Source organism: Dendrobates tinctorius, unplaced genomic scaffold, assembly GCF_039654945.1.
Source record: "Dendrobates tinctorius isolate UK_male_01 unplaced genomic scaffold, ASM3965494v1 ptg000111l, whole genome shotgun sequence".
NCBI lineage: Eukaryota > Metazoa > Chordata > Amphibia > Anura > Dendrobatidae > Dendrobates > Dendrobates tinctorius.
This window is the reverse complement of record NW_027361779.1, coordinates 20,373,506-20,389,998: the sequence shown is the minus strand read 5'-3', so window position 1 is coordinate 20,389,998 and position 16,493 is coordinate 20,373,506. Positions and strand designations below refer to the sequence as shown.

The 16,493-nt window shown below is 43.4% G+C and overlaps 2 protein-coding genes across 5 annotated transcripts in view; one reads left to right on the top strand and one right to left on the bottom strand.

Annotated features, from left to right (window-relative positions):
• The window catches only part of EPHA7 (EPH receptor A7), a 283,691-nt gene that overhangs the window by 117,381 nt on the left and 149,817 nt on the right, over positions 1-16,493 (bottom strand). The gene's annotated exons all lie outside the window — the stretch shown is intronic.
• Positions 1-16,493, top strand: part of LOC141100955 (uncharacterized) — a 75,957-nt gene that overhangs the window by 12,874 nt on the left and 46,590 nt on the right. The window contains exons 2-4 of the mRNA XM_073589715.1: positions 8,520-8,715; positions 9,284-9,443; positions 9,554-10,869. Coding sequence (XP_073445816.1) covers positions 8,520-8,715; positions 9,284-9,443; positions 9,554-10,869 — 1,672 coding nt within the window. The remainder of the gene's footprint in view (positions 1-8,519; positions 8,716-9,283; positions 9,444-9,553; positions 10,870-16,493) is intronic.

Sequence of the window (16,493 nt, the reverse complement as noted above, 5' to 3'; positions counted from 1 at the left end):
ATCATTGTCTTGCTGAAATATCCATCCCCTGCGTAACTTCAACTTTGTCACTGATTCTTGCACATTATTGTCAAGAATCTGCTGATACTGAGTTGAATCCATGCGACCCTCATCTTTAACAAGATTCCCGGTGCCGGCATTGGCCACACAGCCCCAAAGCATGATGGAACCTCCACCAAATTTTACTGTGGGTAGCAAGTGTTTTTCTTGGAATGCTGTGTTTTTTAGCCTCCATGCATAACGCCTTTTTGTATGACCAAACAACTCAATCTTTGTTTCATCAGTCCACAGGACCTTCTTCCAAAATGTAACTGGCTTGTCCAAATGTGCTTTTGCATACCTCAGGCGACTCTGCTTGTGGCGGGCTTGCAGAAACGGCTTCTTTCGCATCACTCTCCCATACAGCTTCTCCTTGTGCAAAGTGCGCTGTATTGTTGACCAATGCACAGTGACACCATCTGCAGCAAGATGATGCTGCAGGTCTTTGGAGGTGGTCTGTGGATCGTCCTTGACTGTTCTCACCATTCTTCTTCTCTGCCTTTCTGATATTTTTCTTGGCCTGCCACTTCTGGGCTTAACAAGAACTGTATCTGTGTTCTTCCATTTCCTTACTATATTCCTCACAGTGGAAACTGACAGGTTAAATCTCTGAGACAACTTTTTGTATCCTTCCCCTGAAAAGCTATATTGAATAACACAGGTCAACGAAAAAAAATTTTTTTTCTGGTGTCCAAAATATTTTAATGAATTTGGGGTATTTTTGGGGTGCTGATTCTGAATATGTCATCAGTTTTGCCAGATTGGCTCAAGTTTTTGAGATTTTTGGTATCTTATTTATAGCACTTGTTGGTAAATGCGACGCATCATCTCATTAATTTCTTTGGATTAGTACTTGAACTGAGCAGTTCTCAATATAGTTTTGTGTTAATTAGTGTTCTAAAAGTTTGTTCATAGCTTGATTTTTGCACTAACTTTATGTTGTTGTCTGTTTTCCAGTGAAAAGCATGAACTCATCATGAAGAAGTTGTCTTAACGATCCAGACTCATTCTGTTACATTTGTGGTGAATATACACTGCCAAAACATAGAAGAAACATAACACACTTCGTAAAAAAAGTGTATTTTGCCTATTTTGGGGTTATGCTTGGGGACCAAGACAAGTTTTGGGCACCACACATAGTGTGCAAAGCATGTATCGAATTATTACGAAAATGGAGCAAAGGACAAAGAAAAAGCTTCAAATTTGGTGTTCCAATGGTGTGGAGAGAGCCAAAAAATCATCATGATGACTGTTATTTCTGTGCAGTGCAAGTGCAAGGATTCAATAAGCATAAGAAACGAAAATGGGAGTAACATGGAATCTGCAAGAAGGCCTGTCCCTCATTGTGAAGATGTGCCTGTACCTGTGTTTACCATAAATAACAGTCATCATGATGATTTTTTGGCTCTCTCCACACCATTGGAACACCAAATTTGAAGCTTTTTCTTTGTCCTTTGCTCCATTTTCGTAATAATTCGATACATGCTTTGCACACTATGTGTGGTGCCCAAAACTTGTCTTGGTCCCCAAGCATAACCCCAAAATAGGCAAAATACACTTTTTTTACGAAGTCTGTTATGTTTCTTCTATGTTTTGGCAGTGTGTATTCACCACAAATGTAACAGAATGAGTCTGGATCGTTAAGACAACTTCTTCTTGATGAGTTCATGCTTTTCACTGGAAAACAGACAACAACATAAAGTTAGTGCAAAAATCAAGCTATGAACAAACTTTTAGAACACTAATTAACACAAAACTATATTGAGAACTGCTCAGTTCAAGTACTAATCCAAAGAAATTAATGAGATGATGCGTCGCATTTACCAACAAGTGCTATAAATAAGATACCAAAAATCTCAAAAACTTGAGCCAATCTGGCAAAACTGATGACATATTCAGAATCAGCACCCCAAAAATACCCTAAATTCGATGAAATATCTTTGGCACCAAAAATGCTGTTGACCAGTGTAATCTTTGTTTTCAGATCATTTGAGAGTTGTTTTGAGGAGCCCATGATGCCACTCTTCATAGGAGAATCAAATAGGAGAACTACTTGCAAGTGGCCACCTTAAATACCTTTTCTCATGATTTGATACACCTGGCTATGAAGTTCAAAGCATAATGAGGTTACAAAACCAATTTAGTGCTTCAGGAAGTCAGTAAAAAGTAGGTAGGAGTGGTCAAATTAAGAAAATGATAAGGGTGCCCATACTTTTGCACCAGTCAAATTTTGTTTAAATGCAGATTGCACATTTTCTGTTAGTACAATAAACCTCATTTGAATCCAGAAATATAACTGAGTCCATCAGTTATTAGATATATGAAACTGAAATAGCTGTTGCAAAAACCAAAATTGTTATAAAGAAAAAAGGTTAACATTAATAGGGGTGCCCAAACTTTATCATATGACTATATATATATAAAAAATAAAGCAGACCTAATAGAACATACAGGACTCAAGACTACCTATCATTCTGAGGCCATTGAGTAGAATGAATAAAGGCACAACAGAGACCATCAATGATATCCCATAGTGGGTAATGCACAGTATATATCAGTAATAAATATGTGCAGATGGAAGCCACATACCGTATTTTTCGGATTATAAGACGCACTTTTGTTCCCCAAAATTTTTTGGGAAGAGTGGGGGGTGCGTCTTATAATGCAAATCTGTGTGCTGCTGTACTATAAAGTGGGGGCGGGCGGCTCTGGCGTGGTGTCAGGGGGCTGGGGTGGGCTGGCTGCAGGTTGCAGAGACAGCGGGAGGTCATGTGCTCCCACTCATTAGGCTCATGTAATATTCACTGTCCATCACCTCGGTGCTGAAGCCTGCAGAGTTGGTAGACAGGGGAACGTGTTGTGAATTCTCTTTCTAAGCTCCATCTGGTGGTTACAGAAGGTAATGGAGCTGGTCAGATTGACAGAGGCTTGCCATCTGATAATGATGATGACGAGTGGAGATCTGGGGTTTCTGACTGGTGAATTTAAGACAGCTGACTTCCTTCAATCCCTGCTGGTGATTTTCTTCGTGTCTTCTGAGGTCTGATGTCTCCTGCTCTGTTCCTGCATGGTTCAGCTAAGTGGTTAATTTGCTAATCTTTTTGCATTTGATCTGGTTTTGTATATCTCTGCTTTATGCGGGTCAGCTTGCTCCTGCTGGGGCTGTGCTGGATCACTGCCCATATGTTACTGCTTGTGTCAGTTTGTTCTGTCCCCTGTTATATTGGTCTCTTTTTGCTTTGCTTTCAGTATATACCAGAGTGCTGATATAGTGGGGGCGAAGTCGTGTGACTTCAGGTTTTTGTGCATCAGACGTGTTGGATTTTTCAGGGTTTTTGCGTGATTGCAGACAGTGTCTTTCCTTTCCTGTCTAGTCAGTTTGGGCCCCATCATTTGCTCAGTTTATTTTTCTGCCTGCGTTTGTGTTTTCATCTTGTCTCACCGACAATATATGTTTGGGGGCTATCTATTTATTTAGGGTCTGCTCCGGGGCAGTTTAGATTTCACCTTTCTTGCTTTAGGCTGAGTTAGCTCTCCGGCTGTGCCGAGGCGTCTAGGGCATCGTAAGTACGCTCCACGGCTACCGCTAGTTGTGTGGATAGGATCAGGGGTCTGCAATCCGCTTAGTTACCAACCTTTCTGGTGGCTTAGCCTGGTCCTGCTATCCTCCTCGGTGACCCATTCATAACAGGAGCGGTGCATATTACATGTGCCTGCACTCTCCCCCGCCTCCCCCTCACTATAGTCACCTACTGATGATGGCTCCTGCTCCCAGCTCCCCCCGTGGCTTTCCTTTGTCTGCTGAGATCCTCCTCCTGAAGGGCGAGTGGCAGCAGCTGCTCATTCAGGCAGTTCATCGCTTCAGGACCTTCCATGATGTGACCATTAGGACCTGCGGTCACGTGACTCCCAGTGTGCACTGCGAGTCACATGACTGCAGGTCCTATTGGTCACATCATGGAAGGTCCTGTAGCTACAATGAACTGCCTGAATGAGCAACTGCTGCCACACCCTAGCAGGAGGAGGATCTCAGCAGACACAGGAAAGCCACGGGGGAGCTGGGTGCAGGACCCATCATCAGAAGGTGAGTTAACTGTTTATTATTTTATCATGTGCTTGCCAGCAGGGGGGAATATAGGGACGGGGGCCATGTGTGACAGCAGGGTGGAATATAGGGACGGGGGGACAATGTGTGCCAGCAGGGGGGAATATATCAACGAGGGGCCATGTGTGCCAGCAGGGGGGAATATAGGGATGGGGGGACAATGTGTGCCAGCAGGGGGAAATATATGGACGGGGGGACAATGTGTGCCAGCAGGGGGAAAATAGGGATGTGGGTCAGTGTGAATGCCAGCAGGGGGGAATATAGGGACCCGGGGGTCATGTGCGTACTAGCAGGGAGGCATATAGAGAGAGGGGGGCCATGTGCGTGCCAGCAGGGGGGCATATAGAGAGAGGGGGGCCATGTGCGTGTCAGCAGGGGGGCATATAGTGACCAGGGGGGCCATATCCAGGATGGGATGGGGGGGACTATGTGCCAGCACAAGGGGGCAATGTGCCAGGATGGGGGTTATATAGATACCAGGATGAGGGACATATACGGTAAATGATTTGAAAGCCGGACACTGACATAAGACACACCTCCATTTAACATAAAAAAAACACAACACTTTTTTTCTCTTTTTCTTCACCAAATTTGGGGGTGCGTCTTATAATCAGGTGCATCTTATAAAGCGAAAAATACGGTAATCAATTTTTAGTAAAATAACAAGCAACCTGTAGAAGGTGAGGAATGGTACTCCAACATATGTTTAAAGTCAGCTTCTTCCTAATTAAACACTAATAAAGGTTATCATTATTTATTTGGCTGTATTTGCTTCCATTCAAATCTTCTTGAATTTTGTATCACAAAATAGAAGCAATAAAAACTCTTAAACATCTTTACTGGAAAAAAAAAGGCTGCCAAAATGACCATTTAAAAAAGTATTTCTTTTACAAAAAATGTATTTCCTGTTCAAAAGTAGTAAAAAGTAAAAAAGGACATAAAAGACTGGCATTGCTGAAATTACGCAGACTTGCAAAAAAAAAAAAAGATTACATGCTATTTGTTCTGTGTAATCAATTGTGCAACATTGATAATGAAATATAATGAAAAAAAAAAGACTCTTCGGATGTATCGATGGGAAAAAAGAAAAAAAAAAAAAAGATATGGTCTTTAAGGCCCAAATAATACTGGTCGTTAAAAGGTTAAAACAGTAGGTCATTAAAAAAAAAAAAACAGCTTAGTCTAGAGGTTATCCACTACCTGGACAATCCCTTTATAAATAAAATAGTCCACCTTATGAAATAAAAAAAAACATAACACATACTCACCTACTGTATCGGCACTGTTGCAGTAGTAATGCTGGCGCCGGGTCTCCCGGGGCTTGTATGACATTGTTTAGTCACACGAGCCCTGCAGTGGCTGGTATATAAACTTACAGCGATTATCTCTTCAAATATATTGATGGCTTTTGCGTTTTATAACACCATGAATAACTATAAAAAGTCTATATAAAAGCTTATTAAAGGGAGGACCCATGATAAATCTTTTAGATTAATCAAAACATATCACATTTTCAACTGGAATCAATTTTCATGGCGTTTTATGGTTCTAATTTATTTCACTTTATTTCTAGATAATTATTTTATTATTCTAATAATGATACCCTTATTGTTAAAACTGTATTACTAAACTAACTTTATGGGACCCCTTGCAAAGCTTTTATTTACAACATATTTTGACTAATCATCATGGATTCTTGGCAGCAATTCCAAGGACGTCCCAGTCGCTTTGAGACAATTAACATCTGCATAATAATTATTGTATGCTAATACAGAGTGATCTATCCATTTTTCATTGCACTTTTTCTACAATATTAAAAGACCATATCGGCAATTCTCGCTATGAGGTCTGCAATGAATACAATGAAGATGTCCCAATTTGCCAACTGTGCTAGAAAACATCAAAAGCTTTTTCTATGCTTCTGCCCACAATTACATTATCAGCCAAGGGAATCACGATGTTGTAGTCTTTCCTCTTCAATAAATATGACATTTATTATAGCAAGGATACTGAATTATGTCATGCTTATATAAGGATACAGTTTGCTTTTTTTGGTCTACCATAAAATTGACAAAGACCACCCAAATACTTTTGTTTTACTTTCTAAGATACAACGGTCCAAAGCAAACAGTCTAAGACTAAATTCCTTGTGGAAGAACATCTAGCACAATTTCCTCTTTAACCATCAATGTACACAAACCCTGTGATTGTTCGTGACCCTTGTTACGTAATTTCATAAAAAGATATGATGTTATGCTATAGAATGTACTTAAAGCAAACCCTGCTATAAAAAAATAGAAAAAAATGGGGACCTTTTCAGTAAGTCTGGTGTTGCACCCTGCATTCTTAATGAAGGGCACACTGGAGCACAATAAGCCAAATTCATTAACAGTCATATGTCATAATAAATTCAATGCATCTTCTCAGTGGTGTATGCCTCACCAGAAAAGCGGCTCCAGTCAAAGCTTTCCAGGCGTAAAAGTAACCAACAAAGCTGCTTAATTTGACAAGCATGCGTAGCCACTACCCATCCAACCCTCGCGCCGCCATAGCTTTGCTCATTTTGATGGAGCTGCAACATTCTGGTGTAAAAACAACAAAAGTCACTCAGTTTTACACAGCTTCTTTTGTTGTGAAAAAAAATTGCAATTTTTTTAAAGCATTTTCACGCCAGTTTTCCAGCAAAAAAAAATTGATGAATTGCCCTCTAACTTTTTTCTTAAAAAATTGCCTTCGTTGCAACGTAGATCGGTATTAGTCTGTGTTGACTCCTAGGTTTCCTTGCCTGCATATTCGTCATCCACTGACCACTCATCTCAAGAACCCCAGTAAATAAAAACTTATTGTCAGGGATACAGGTTTAATTGATTAAGTGTTTAATATCATTTTTGGTCTGACTTATATTTGACCAGTTGATGTGCTTTGTATGCATTGTTTGACTATGTAGAGTTCCCCTTTGTCTTGTAATGTACATACAGTATGTTCTGTGATGTTTCTTGTGTTTGCACTGTTATGAACCTGTATTGTGTAATGTTAGGGACAGCAAAGGGTTAGTTTGTGGGCTAGACTTGCAGCCTCAAGAGAGCAGGAAGCTGTTTGCCCAGGGAAGATGCTCAGCTGCGGCTGGGAACCTTGCTGGACCCCAGGAGGGGTAAAGGGTGCTGCCTCGCCGAAGGTACTTCAAGCGTCCAGATTCCAGCGTATGGAGCAGCACAACTGGCACTAGGACTACGTGAGACTCCGCCGAAGGGACTTTAAGCATCCAGATTCTGGCATAAGAACTACCGCCTCTTTTGGCTGCCATGGCTGTTGTGGGTACGGCCATGGGTGAAGCTAGGGAGAAAGCAGGAAGCCAGTGTTTGTACTTCATTTATCTTTTATTTAAATTGTTCTCCCTGTTGGGACTGCAGCGGTGTCTGGAATACATTTGTCCTGTCTATTTCTGTACAAGGTATCGGGGTGTATATTGACTGTGGCTTAGGCTGGTTTCACATTTGCGTTTTTTAGCGCTGGAAAAAAACGCATACCTGCGCATGCGTTTTTTCCCCTATATTTAACATGGGTGCGCATACCTGCGCGCTGGTAAGCGCATGTATGCGATTTTCATGCGCTGCGTTTTTTTGGGGTGTGCGTTGGTATTTTCCAGACGCAGCATGTTGCATTTTTTGGCCCTTGAAAAAAGCGCATGCGCACGTATGCGCACGTTTTGCGCTAAAAATGGCCATTATAGCCTATGGATGCGCATACGTGCGCACTGGCATGCGCAGGTATGCGTTTTTTTAGCGCTGCGTTTTTTTGGTGGTGTCCACTTGTTGTCCTAGTTATAATCTTCTAAAGTCAAAAAAAAAAGTCTATATAAAGGAGGTGCCTGCCAAAACTCTGCCACTACTACACTGACAGATTGAAGAGCAGACAGTCAACCAAGAACCCATTATATCAGCGAAGAATGTGAGTATATTACATTATATGCCTGTCCTTTTAAATTATGTATGTACTAATGATTTTTATTATTTTTACATGCAGTATGTCTTCAGAATCAGAGTATTCCCCATCGCGGCAGGAATTGGCGCAAGCAGACCGTGAGGTGATTATTTTTGTGCATCTGGTAAGTATATCTGCTGCTTCTCCAAATCTCTTACGTTTTTTTCAACTTTTTTAAGACATCGTCATCATCCTCTTCTGTGGACGGGACTAGTGAGGGCGAAGAGCAGGAGCAGCGAAGCCAAGTCCCGGTGGTGATACGGAATGTAAGTATCAAATGATTTGTAATGTTCTTTATTTTTTATCTTCTATTTTTACTCTTTTTTATGTTTCTTTTTTTGTAACTTTTTATTCAATTTAAATTGGATTATTCTAATGAATGTGTTTTGTCTAGGTTCCACAACGAGATGAAGACGTGTACCTGGATAATGAGCAGCTCATCAGCCTGGTCCAGGAACGTTCGCCGTTGTGGGACAGCCGTGACCGGCTGCACAAGGACATTGTGGTGACCCGGCGGCTATGGAATGAGGTGGCCGCAGCATTGATGGATGGCTGGGACAGCGCCACAGCATCCTCCAAAAAGGCGTTTAGTGAGTATTTCCCTGCTCTGTATTGTGCCGCAGTGACTGTTGTCCTTGACGGCACTGTTGGGTTTCGTGCTAGGTGTATTCTAGCAGGAAACCCAACAGTGTCATCGGGGTCTACAGTGACTGCTTTGAGTATTGTATTGCTACATTGTGCCGTAGTGACTGTTGTCCTTGACGGCACTGTTGGGTTTCGTGCTAGGTGTATTCTAGCAGGAAACCCAACAGTGTCATCGTGGTCTACAGTGACTGCTTTGAGTATTGTATTGCTACATTGTGCCGCAGTGACTGTTGTCCTTGACGGCACTGTTGGGTTTCGTGCTAGGTGTATTCTAGCAGGAAACCCAACAGTGTCATCGTGGTCTACAGTGACTGCTTTGAGTATTGTATTGCTACATTGTGCCGCAGTGACTGTTGTCCTTGACGGCACTGTTGGGTTTCGTGCTAGGTGTATTCTAGCAGGAAACCCAACAGTGTCATCGGGGTCTACAGTGACTGCTTTGAGTATTGTATTGCTACATTGTGCCGCAGTGACTGTTGTCCTTGACGGCACTGTTTTTTTTTTTATCAACAGTGGACAAAGTCCGAACACGTTGGCGTTCGATCAAGGACCGCTTCAACAGTGATGTTCGTGCTGAGGGCCAGGTTCGCAGTGGATCTGCGTCAAGGACCAGAACTCGATACCGTCACTATCACGCGTTGCAGTTCCTAAGACCGGTCCTTGCCACGAGATCGTAAGTATTATAAATTTTGGGTTTTTATTTTTATTAATCTGTGTTTTTCTAATCCACAGCTGATGCTTCTTGTAAAGGCATGGTAGTAATGATTTTCCTTTCTTCAACAGCACCTGGAGCAGCACCCTGCAACCTGGCCCTGGAGCGGTCCTTCCTCGGACGTCCTCTGACCCGTCCCAGCCATCCGACAGCCAGGAAGCACCTTGCAGGTCAACCACACACACAGCTGGTGACCAGGAAGCTGGGCCATCAGGTGTTCCCCTGTCCCAGGTCTCTGCCACTGGTTATGCGTGCACTACCCGCCAGCGGCAGAGGGCCTTGGACAGGAATGTCTTGCCCGAGTTTATGCATTTGAGCGAGACATTTAATTCCAGCCTCAAGTCACTGTCCGACAGAGTTGAAAGCGGTTTTGCACTCATGGAACGTGGTTTTAACCACTTTGAACACCGCTTCAATTCTGTAGAACAGCGCCTTGACCGTCTGGAGGCCGACCTCAACAGACCAGCACACCATTTTTTTAGTAAGATTGAAAAGGGCATGGCGGAACACCTTAGTCCTGATCAACAGCTGAATGTGCTGCAGGCCTGCAACAATGCTTTCTTGCAGGCTATGCAGCATAATCGGTACGGTCAGCAGTCAGTGGTGTCCTTTCCACCTGTGCCACCATTGATTCGCTTCACCTCACTACCGACTTGTGCTGCATACCACTGCACGGACACCTCTATTCAAAGCCAGGACACCCACCGTTACACCACCACAAGTCTGAGTGCAGCTGGTCACTTCACCGACACCACCATGGCAAGCGCTGCTCCTGTCTGGAGCACCACCGCCACTCCCATGCATGCGTGGAGCTCAGCCACCACTAGGCAAACATGGAACAGCCCTGCCGCTACAACAACGTGTAGTAGCCCTGCCACCACCACTCTGCAAACCTGGACCATCACTGCCGCCACCAGTCCTCCTGCAAGGACGAGCACTGACAACGAAGAGCAGCAGCAGCAGCCACCTCAGCAGCAGCTCCAGCCACCTCATCAGCAGCCACCTCAGCAGCAGCAGCAGCCACCTCAGCAGCAGCAGCCACCTCAGCAGCAGCTGCAACCACCTCAGCAGCAGCTGCAACCACCTCAGCAGCAGCTGCAACCACCTCAGCAGCAGCAGCCACCTCAGCAGCAGCCGCCACCTCAGCAGCAGCAGCCGCCACCTCAGCAGCAGCAGCCGCCACCTCAGCAGCAGCAGCCGCCACCTCAGCAGCAGCAGCAGCCACACCTGCAGACGGGGGACCTACACTCAATATTTGCCCCTACTTCAAGGCGAAATCCATCAAGGCGGGCATTGGGCCAAAGTCGGTCCAGGCACACAAGCCTACGGCGACATGCCATTACAACTAATGTACCTGAACAGATTTCCTCTCCTCCAAGTGTTCCTAGTTTGATTCCATTAACTGGACTACCTTCCCCCACAAGTTTTGTTGCCCCTTCCCCTCAAACACCGTCTTCAACAGCAAGTGTTGCATATTCCCTGCACACCCCCAAATTGAAATCATCTGCCCCCAAACGCCGGAAAAAATAATTTTTTGGTTTATTTTTGTGATTAAAAATAAATTTACATTTGTGGTTCACCATTACTAAGTTTCATTAATGTTGTTTGCGCCGCTCACACACACTGATGGGTAAATACATGTTAAAAACCAACCCAAGGCCTAGTATAGTCATATGTGAAATAACACGGACTAGTATAGTCATACCAAGGCCTAGTGTAATAACTCGAGTTTTACCAACTTGGATCTGGTTTCATGAAAAACAAACTGTTGAAACTTGTCTTAAAAATAAGTTTCTTTCTAGTTTCACCAGTTTGTTTTTTGTGAAACAAGATGCTAGTTGTTAAAAATCGAGTTATTACAGTAGGCCTTGGTATGACTATACTAGGCCGTGGTATTTCACATATGACTATACTAGTAGGCCCAAGGCCTACTATACTCATATTTGAAATACCACGGCCTAGTATAGTCATTCCAAGGCCTAGTGTAATAACTCTAGTTTTACCAACTAGAATCTGGTTTCATGAAAAACAAACTGTTGAAACTTATAAGTTTCTTTCTAGTTTCACCAGTTTGTTTTTTGTGAAACAAGATGCTAGTTGTTAAAAATCGAGTTATTACAGTAGGCCTTGGTATGACTATACTAGGCCGTGGTATTTCACATATGACTATACTAGTAGGCCCAAGGCCTACTATACTCATATTTGAAATACCACAGCCTAGTATAGTCATTCAAAGGCCTAGTGTAATAACTTGTAAGTTGGAATGGAGCAGATTACATTCATCCACTCAATGCTGACTTGTATTCCCCATGGACTTTCATTGGGGTTGGGTTTTGAGGGTTGTGTTTTGAGAAAATCACATACTTTGTTTTCAACTAGTTGCACAATTTTCTCTTGAAAAAAAATGGTTTCCCGATTCATGGCCTGCAGCTTTGCTCGTTCCAATATATTTCACGCAGACTAGCAATGCTGCATTTTAACTCATATGTGTATTTACCTGCCCAGGTGTGTGAACATCAAAAAATTCAGTTATACATGGGAAGTTTTTTATTAAATTGGAGTTTCAAAAATATAGTGCACTCAGTAATGGTATCAAATAAGGTTTTTTATTACCATAAACAAACAAAAACATTACACCATTTCATCTTGCCAGTGCACCCGTCCTACATCAGAAATAAAGTAGGCCGCAAATTGGTCCCTCATTTGGCCAACTTCAACGGATGACCTGAGAGTGTGCTGAGTGAATTCAGGCAATGGGTTAGGAGCATCATCGTCCAGTTCAAAGGTCGGGTGCTCTTTAGCCATCACAAAGTTATGTAGAACCACACAGGCCTTCACCACCTCATCGACTGTTTCAAGTTTAAGATTAATGGCCGTGCCCAGAATTCGCCATCTGGAAACAAGAATCCCAAAAGCACACTCGACAGTTCTTCTGGCCCTGGTCAGCCTGTAATTAAATATTTTTTTGGTGTGGTCCAAGTCCCGGCTGGAGTAGGGTTTCAGTAAGTTTCCGCACATTTGAAAAGCCTCATCGCCAACCATTACAAAGGGCAGTGGCGGAGCTTCGGTGTGAGGAAGAGGCCGTGGCATAGGGAAATTAAATTGGTTGCCATACAACCTCCGGCCCATGTCTGAGTTTTTAAAAGCCTGTGAGTCATTACCACGGCCAAATGCTCCAATGTCCACTGCTACAAACATACATCCGGCATCCGCAATCGCAATGAGTACTATTGAAAAGTACTTTTTGTAATTATAGTACTCAGATCCCGTTCTTTGGGGTTTGATGATCCGTATGTGTTTACCATCAACAGCTCCCAAACAGTTGGGAAAATTGCATACTGTCCAGAATTTGTCAGCAATTTCCATCCACTTTTCAGCGGTGGGCAGGGGCATAAATTCTGGGCAAAGAACATTCCAGAGAGCCCGGCAGGTGTCAGCAACAATTCCAGACAAGGTAGAGATTCCAATACGGTACTGGAAGTGTAGTGAAGATAGGGTTTCTCCAGTCGCCAGGAATCTGTGACCAGACAAAGAAGTAAAATTAATATTTATGTATATTATTTTAAAAAACTATAAAATAAAATATTAGTACATTCACGAAAACTAATTACCCACGGTTTTGAATACTAAATTTAAAAAAAAACCATCAGACCGCACCCCTTGGTTTTTAAAACATACCGTAATGTCACCAGTAGCCGTTCCTCAGGAGGAATCGCACGACGGAGCTGTGTGTCCTGTCTCCGGATGGATTGTTGGACACGAGCAAGCAAATCCATGAAACTTTCGTGGGACATCCTGATATAATCTGTAAATTTCTCCGGGTTTGCCTGTAGCTCGCTGTAGAGGGTGTGGTATGCCCCACGGCTCTCCCGGAGTTCAACAATCGGATGTATCCACATACGCCGCCGTCTTCGCTGCCTCTCTCTCTTCCTTTGTTCATGGCAAGCAGCTGCATACGCCTGAGCCATCGCGATGTCCAAATCCAAGTTGAAGTGAAAACTCTTCCAGCGCAGATCCATGGTCACGAGAAGAATCAAGCAAATGTGAAGAATACTGTAGACAGGGTCTATATATTAACATACCACACCCACAATGAAGTCCCATTGGTCTTGTGTGTTGTTGAATGGTTGTTTTTTCATTTTTGTGGGTTTTTTCCAAAATCTGTAAAAAACGCAAACGCACAAAAAACGCATACAAACGCGCAAAAACGCTGCGTTTTTTTCCTGCATGCGCATAAAAATGCTTGAAAAAAACGCAGCGTTTGTATGCATTTGTATGCGTTTTTTTAATGCGTTTTTTTGCGGGAAAAACGCGCTGCAAAAAAAAGCAAGTGTGAAACTAGCCTTAGTTGACTCGGCTGGGACTACAACCCTGGGCCACCTTGTTACAGTATTTTTACCCAAACTACTCATAGTGAACGACGATTCAAGCGAATAATTAATCATCATTTGATTTTGGTTTACATATCTTTTTCATTTTTTCTATTTCATAATTTAGATAATGTTTCCTACTGCCTAAGTATAGGATTTAATTATTATGAATATCTCGACCATTCAGTATGTATGGTCTGTATGATTGATGATGAGTGACAATATTGTGTACTAATATGTGCCCCCCCCCTTTTTCTACCATATACCGAATATGCTGTCCTGCTCTGTTACGGGGCGGGAAACTCCCATTATAGGTGTCCTCCTCATCACTATATAGTTCCTCCTTTCTTAAGCGCAGATGCGCTCTGCACGTGCGCTGTTAAGACTCCTGGCGCTGCGGGTTAGGACGCATTGCCGTGGTGATGCTAGGTGATGACGTGAGTCCTCCCTCCCATCATGCACGGCGCGCGCCGGCCTGCCGCATCATAGGGCGGGACATCACGTCTAGATGCGCGCCTATTTGTTGATGGACCTACACACCCCCTTCCTAGGCGCAGACGTGCCCTGTACGTGCGCTGCCCTGACTTGTGGCGCGGCGGGTTAGGACGCATTGCCGTGGTGATGTTAGGTGATGACGCGTGTTCTCCCTCCCATCAAGCACGGCGCGCGCCAGCCTGCTTCGTCATGATGCAGGACATCACGTCCGGATGCGCTGATTGATTTACACTTCCCCCATTTAAACCCCATGCTCCAACTTTTTGATTATGCCTCCTGACGAAACCGAGGACGGTGAAACGCGCGTCGGGGCCTTAGCGCATCCCACGGGTACACCTACACATTACCGGGATCATGTCGCAAGGTATTTACTCTGCTATTTACAGTTTTTATTAACTATTCACTTGCGCTCATCAGTATAGGGTCTTATTATAAACTCGTTGTTATGCTGCATCAACTATTTATATCCAGATTATTTTCTGTTTCTGGATACTGCTATTTTATGGTTTAGGATTTTCTGCTATCTTAACTCTGATTTATTATTTAGACCTATCCTGTGATAATCTATTTTTTTGATACTTCTTGCCCGGTACAGTGCATTCCTGACCTGTGAGATGCCTTTTTTCCTGTCTGGCACTCTTATCAACCTTTATTGTGCCATTATCTCTTAGCTGCTATATGTCTTTCATCTACCTCACTATTAATACTTATGTATTGTCTAAATTATACGTGTAATAAAATTATTTTGGTTATGTACCTCTCTATCTATGTGGCTTATTTCAAGCATATTAATCAATCATAACTGATTGGTATTATCTTATATGATATTAATTATCTCATTGAAGTATATGTGTCTCTAGTGTTTCGGTGCAATGTTATAGCCAGAGAGGTTTGTTTCCGTTTGGCAACGGATTTTTTATAGGTTTATAATGATGATTCAAGCTCGTTTACTATCATTTTCACATAGAAATGATATAGCGGGAGAATCTTATTAGTGACACAGTTTACCTGAAGGCATTTTCTGCTGACTAATAATTTCATGATTGCAGAAAAGATGCAATCTACAACAATTAAGGATTTGACAGTGAACATGTTTAAACTGCCACTGATCAATACTGAAAGTTCATATAAATGATCATTCTACTGATCACTGGCTCATGTAAAACACAAATAATTAATTGGCAACTATTATACAAGTTTTATTCAATTTAGAAATTCATCTCCCCGTCTTTAAGTTTAACTTCTGTAATAAGTACCTTTTTGGGTGTTCTTTAGACCACATTTTGTCCCCTTAAATGATTTCATCAGGGGCTTCCATCTGAATCCTTAGAATATGCCCCAAAAGGAACCATTGACTTTAATATAGTAAACAGAGTCCAAAATGTGAAACTTTGAACTCTATTTTACTACTAGCTGAAGAGCCCGGCGTTGCCCAGGCATAGTACCTAACTGTGGGTCCCGCTGTCTTCCTTAACATCCCCACTCTCCACCCGCCATCCCGTTCTATCCCTCCGCAGCCGCGCTCTACATCCATGTCCTGGTGTCCCTCCACAGCCCCGCTCTCTTTGTCCACAGCCCCGATCTCTCGCTCTCTCCCTCCACAGCCCCGTTCTCTTTCACAGCCCTGCTCTCCCCGTCCACAGCTCCGTTCTCTTCCTTCACAGCCCTGCACTCCCGCTCTGTACACCTCAAACACACAGGGCTCCACTCCATACACCTCATACATACAGGGCTCTGTACACCTTGTACACACATGGCTCCGCTCCATACACCTCGTACACACAGGGCTCCGCTCCATACACCTCGTACACACAGGGCTCCGCTCCATACACCTCGTACACACAGGGCTCCACTCCATACACCTCGAACACACAGGGCTCTGCTCCATCCATCCTGTTAACCCCTCCTGACCCCACGCATAAACTTACCTTCATCCAGTACCATGACAACCAGCACACAGACAGCAGTGTCCGTCCTGCACACACTGAGTCCCCGAATCATGTGACCCCTGACTCCTCCCCCTCCTGTGACCTCATCACAGGTCCTGTGCAGTGTGTGCACACAGAACAGCTAATGCCATCGCCGTTCCTGAATGCGTGCCTCCCCCCTGCCTCAGGGAGTGAGACATGTGGTGCACCGCGGGCTG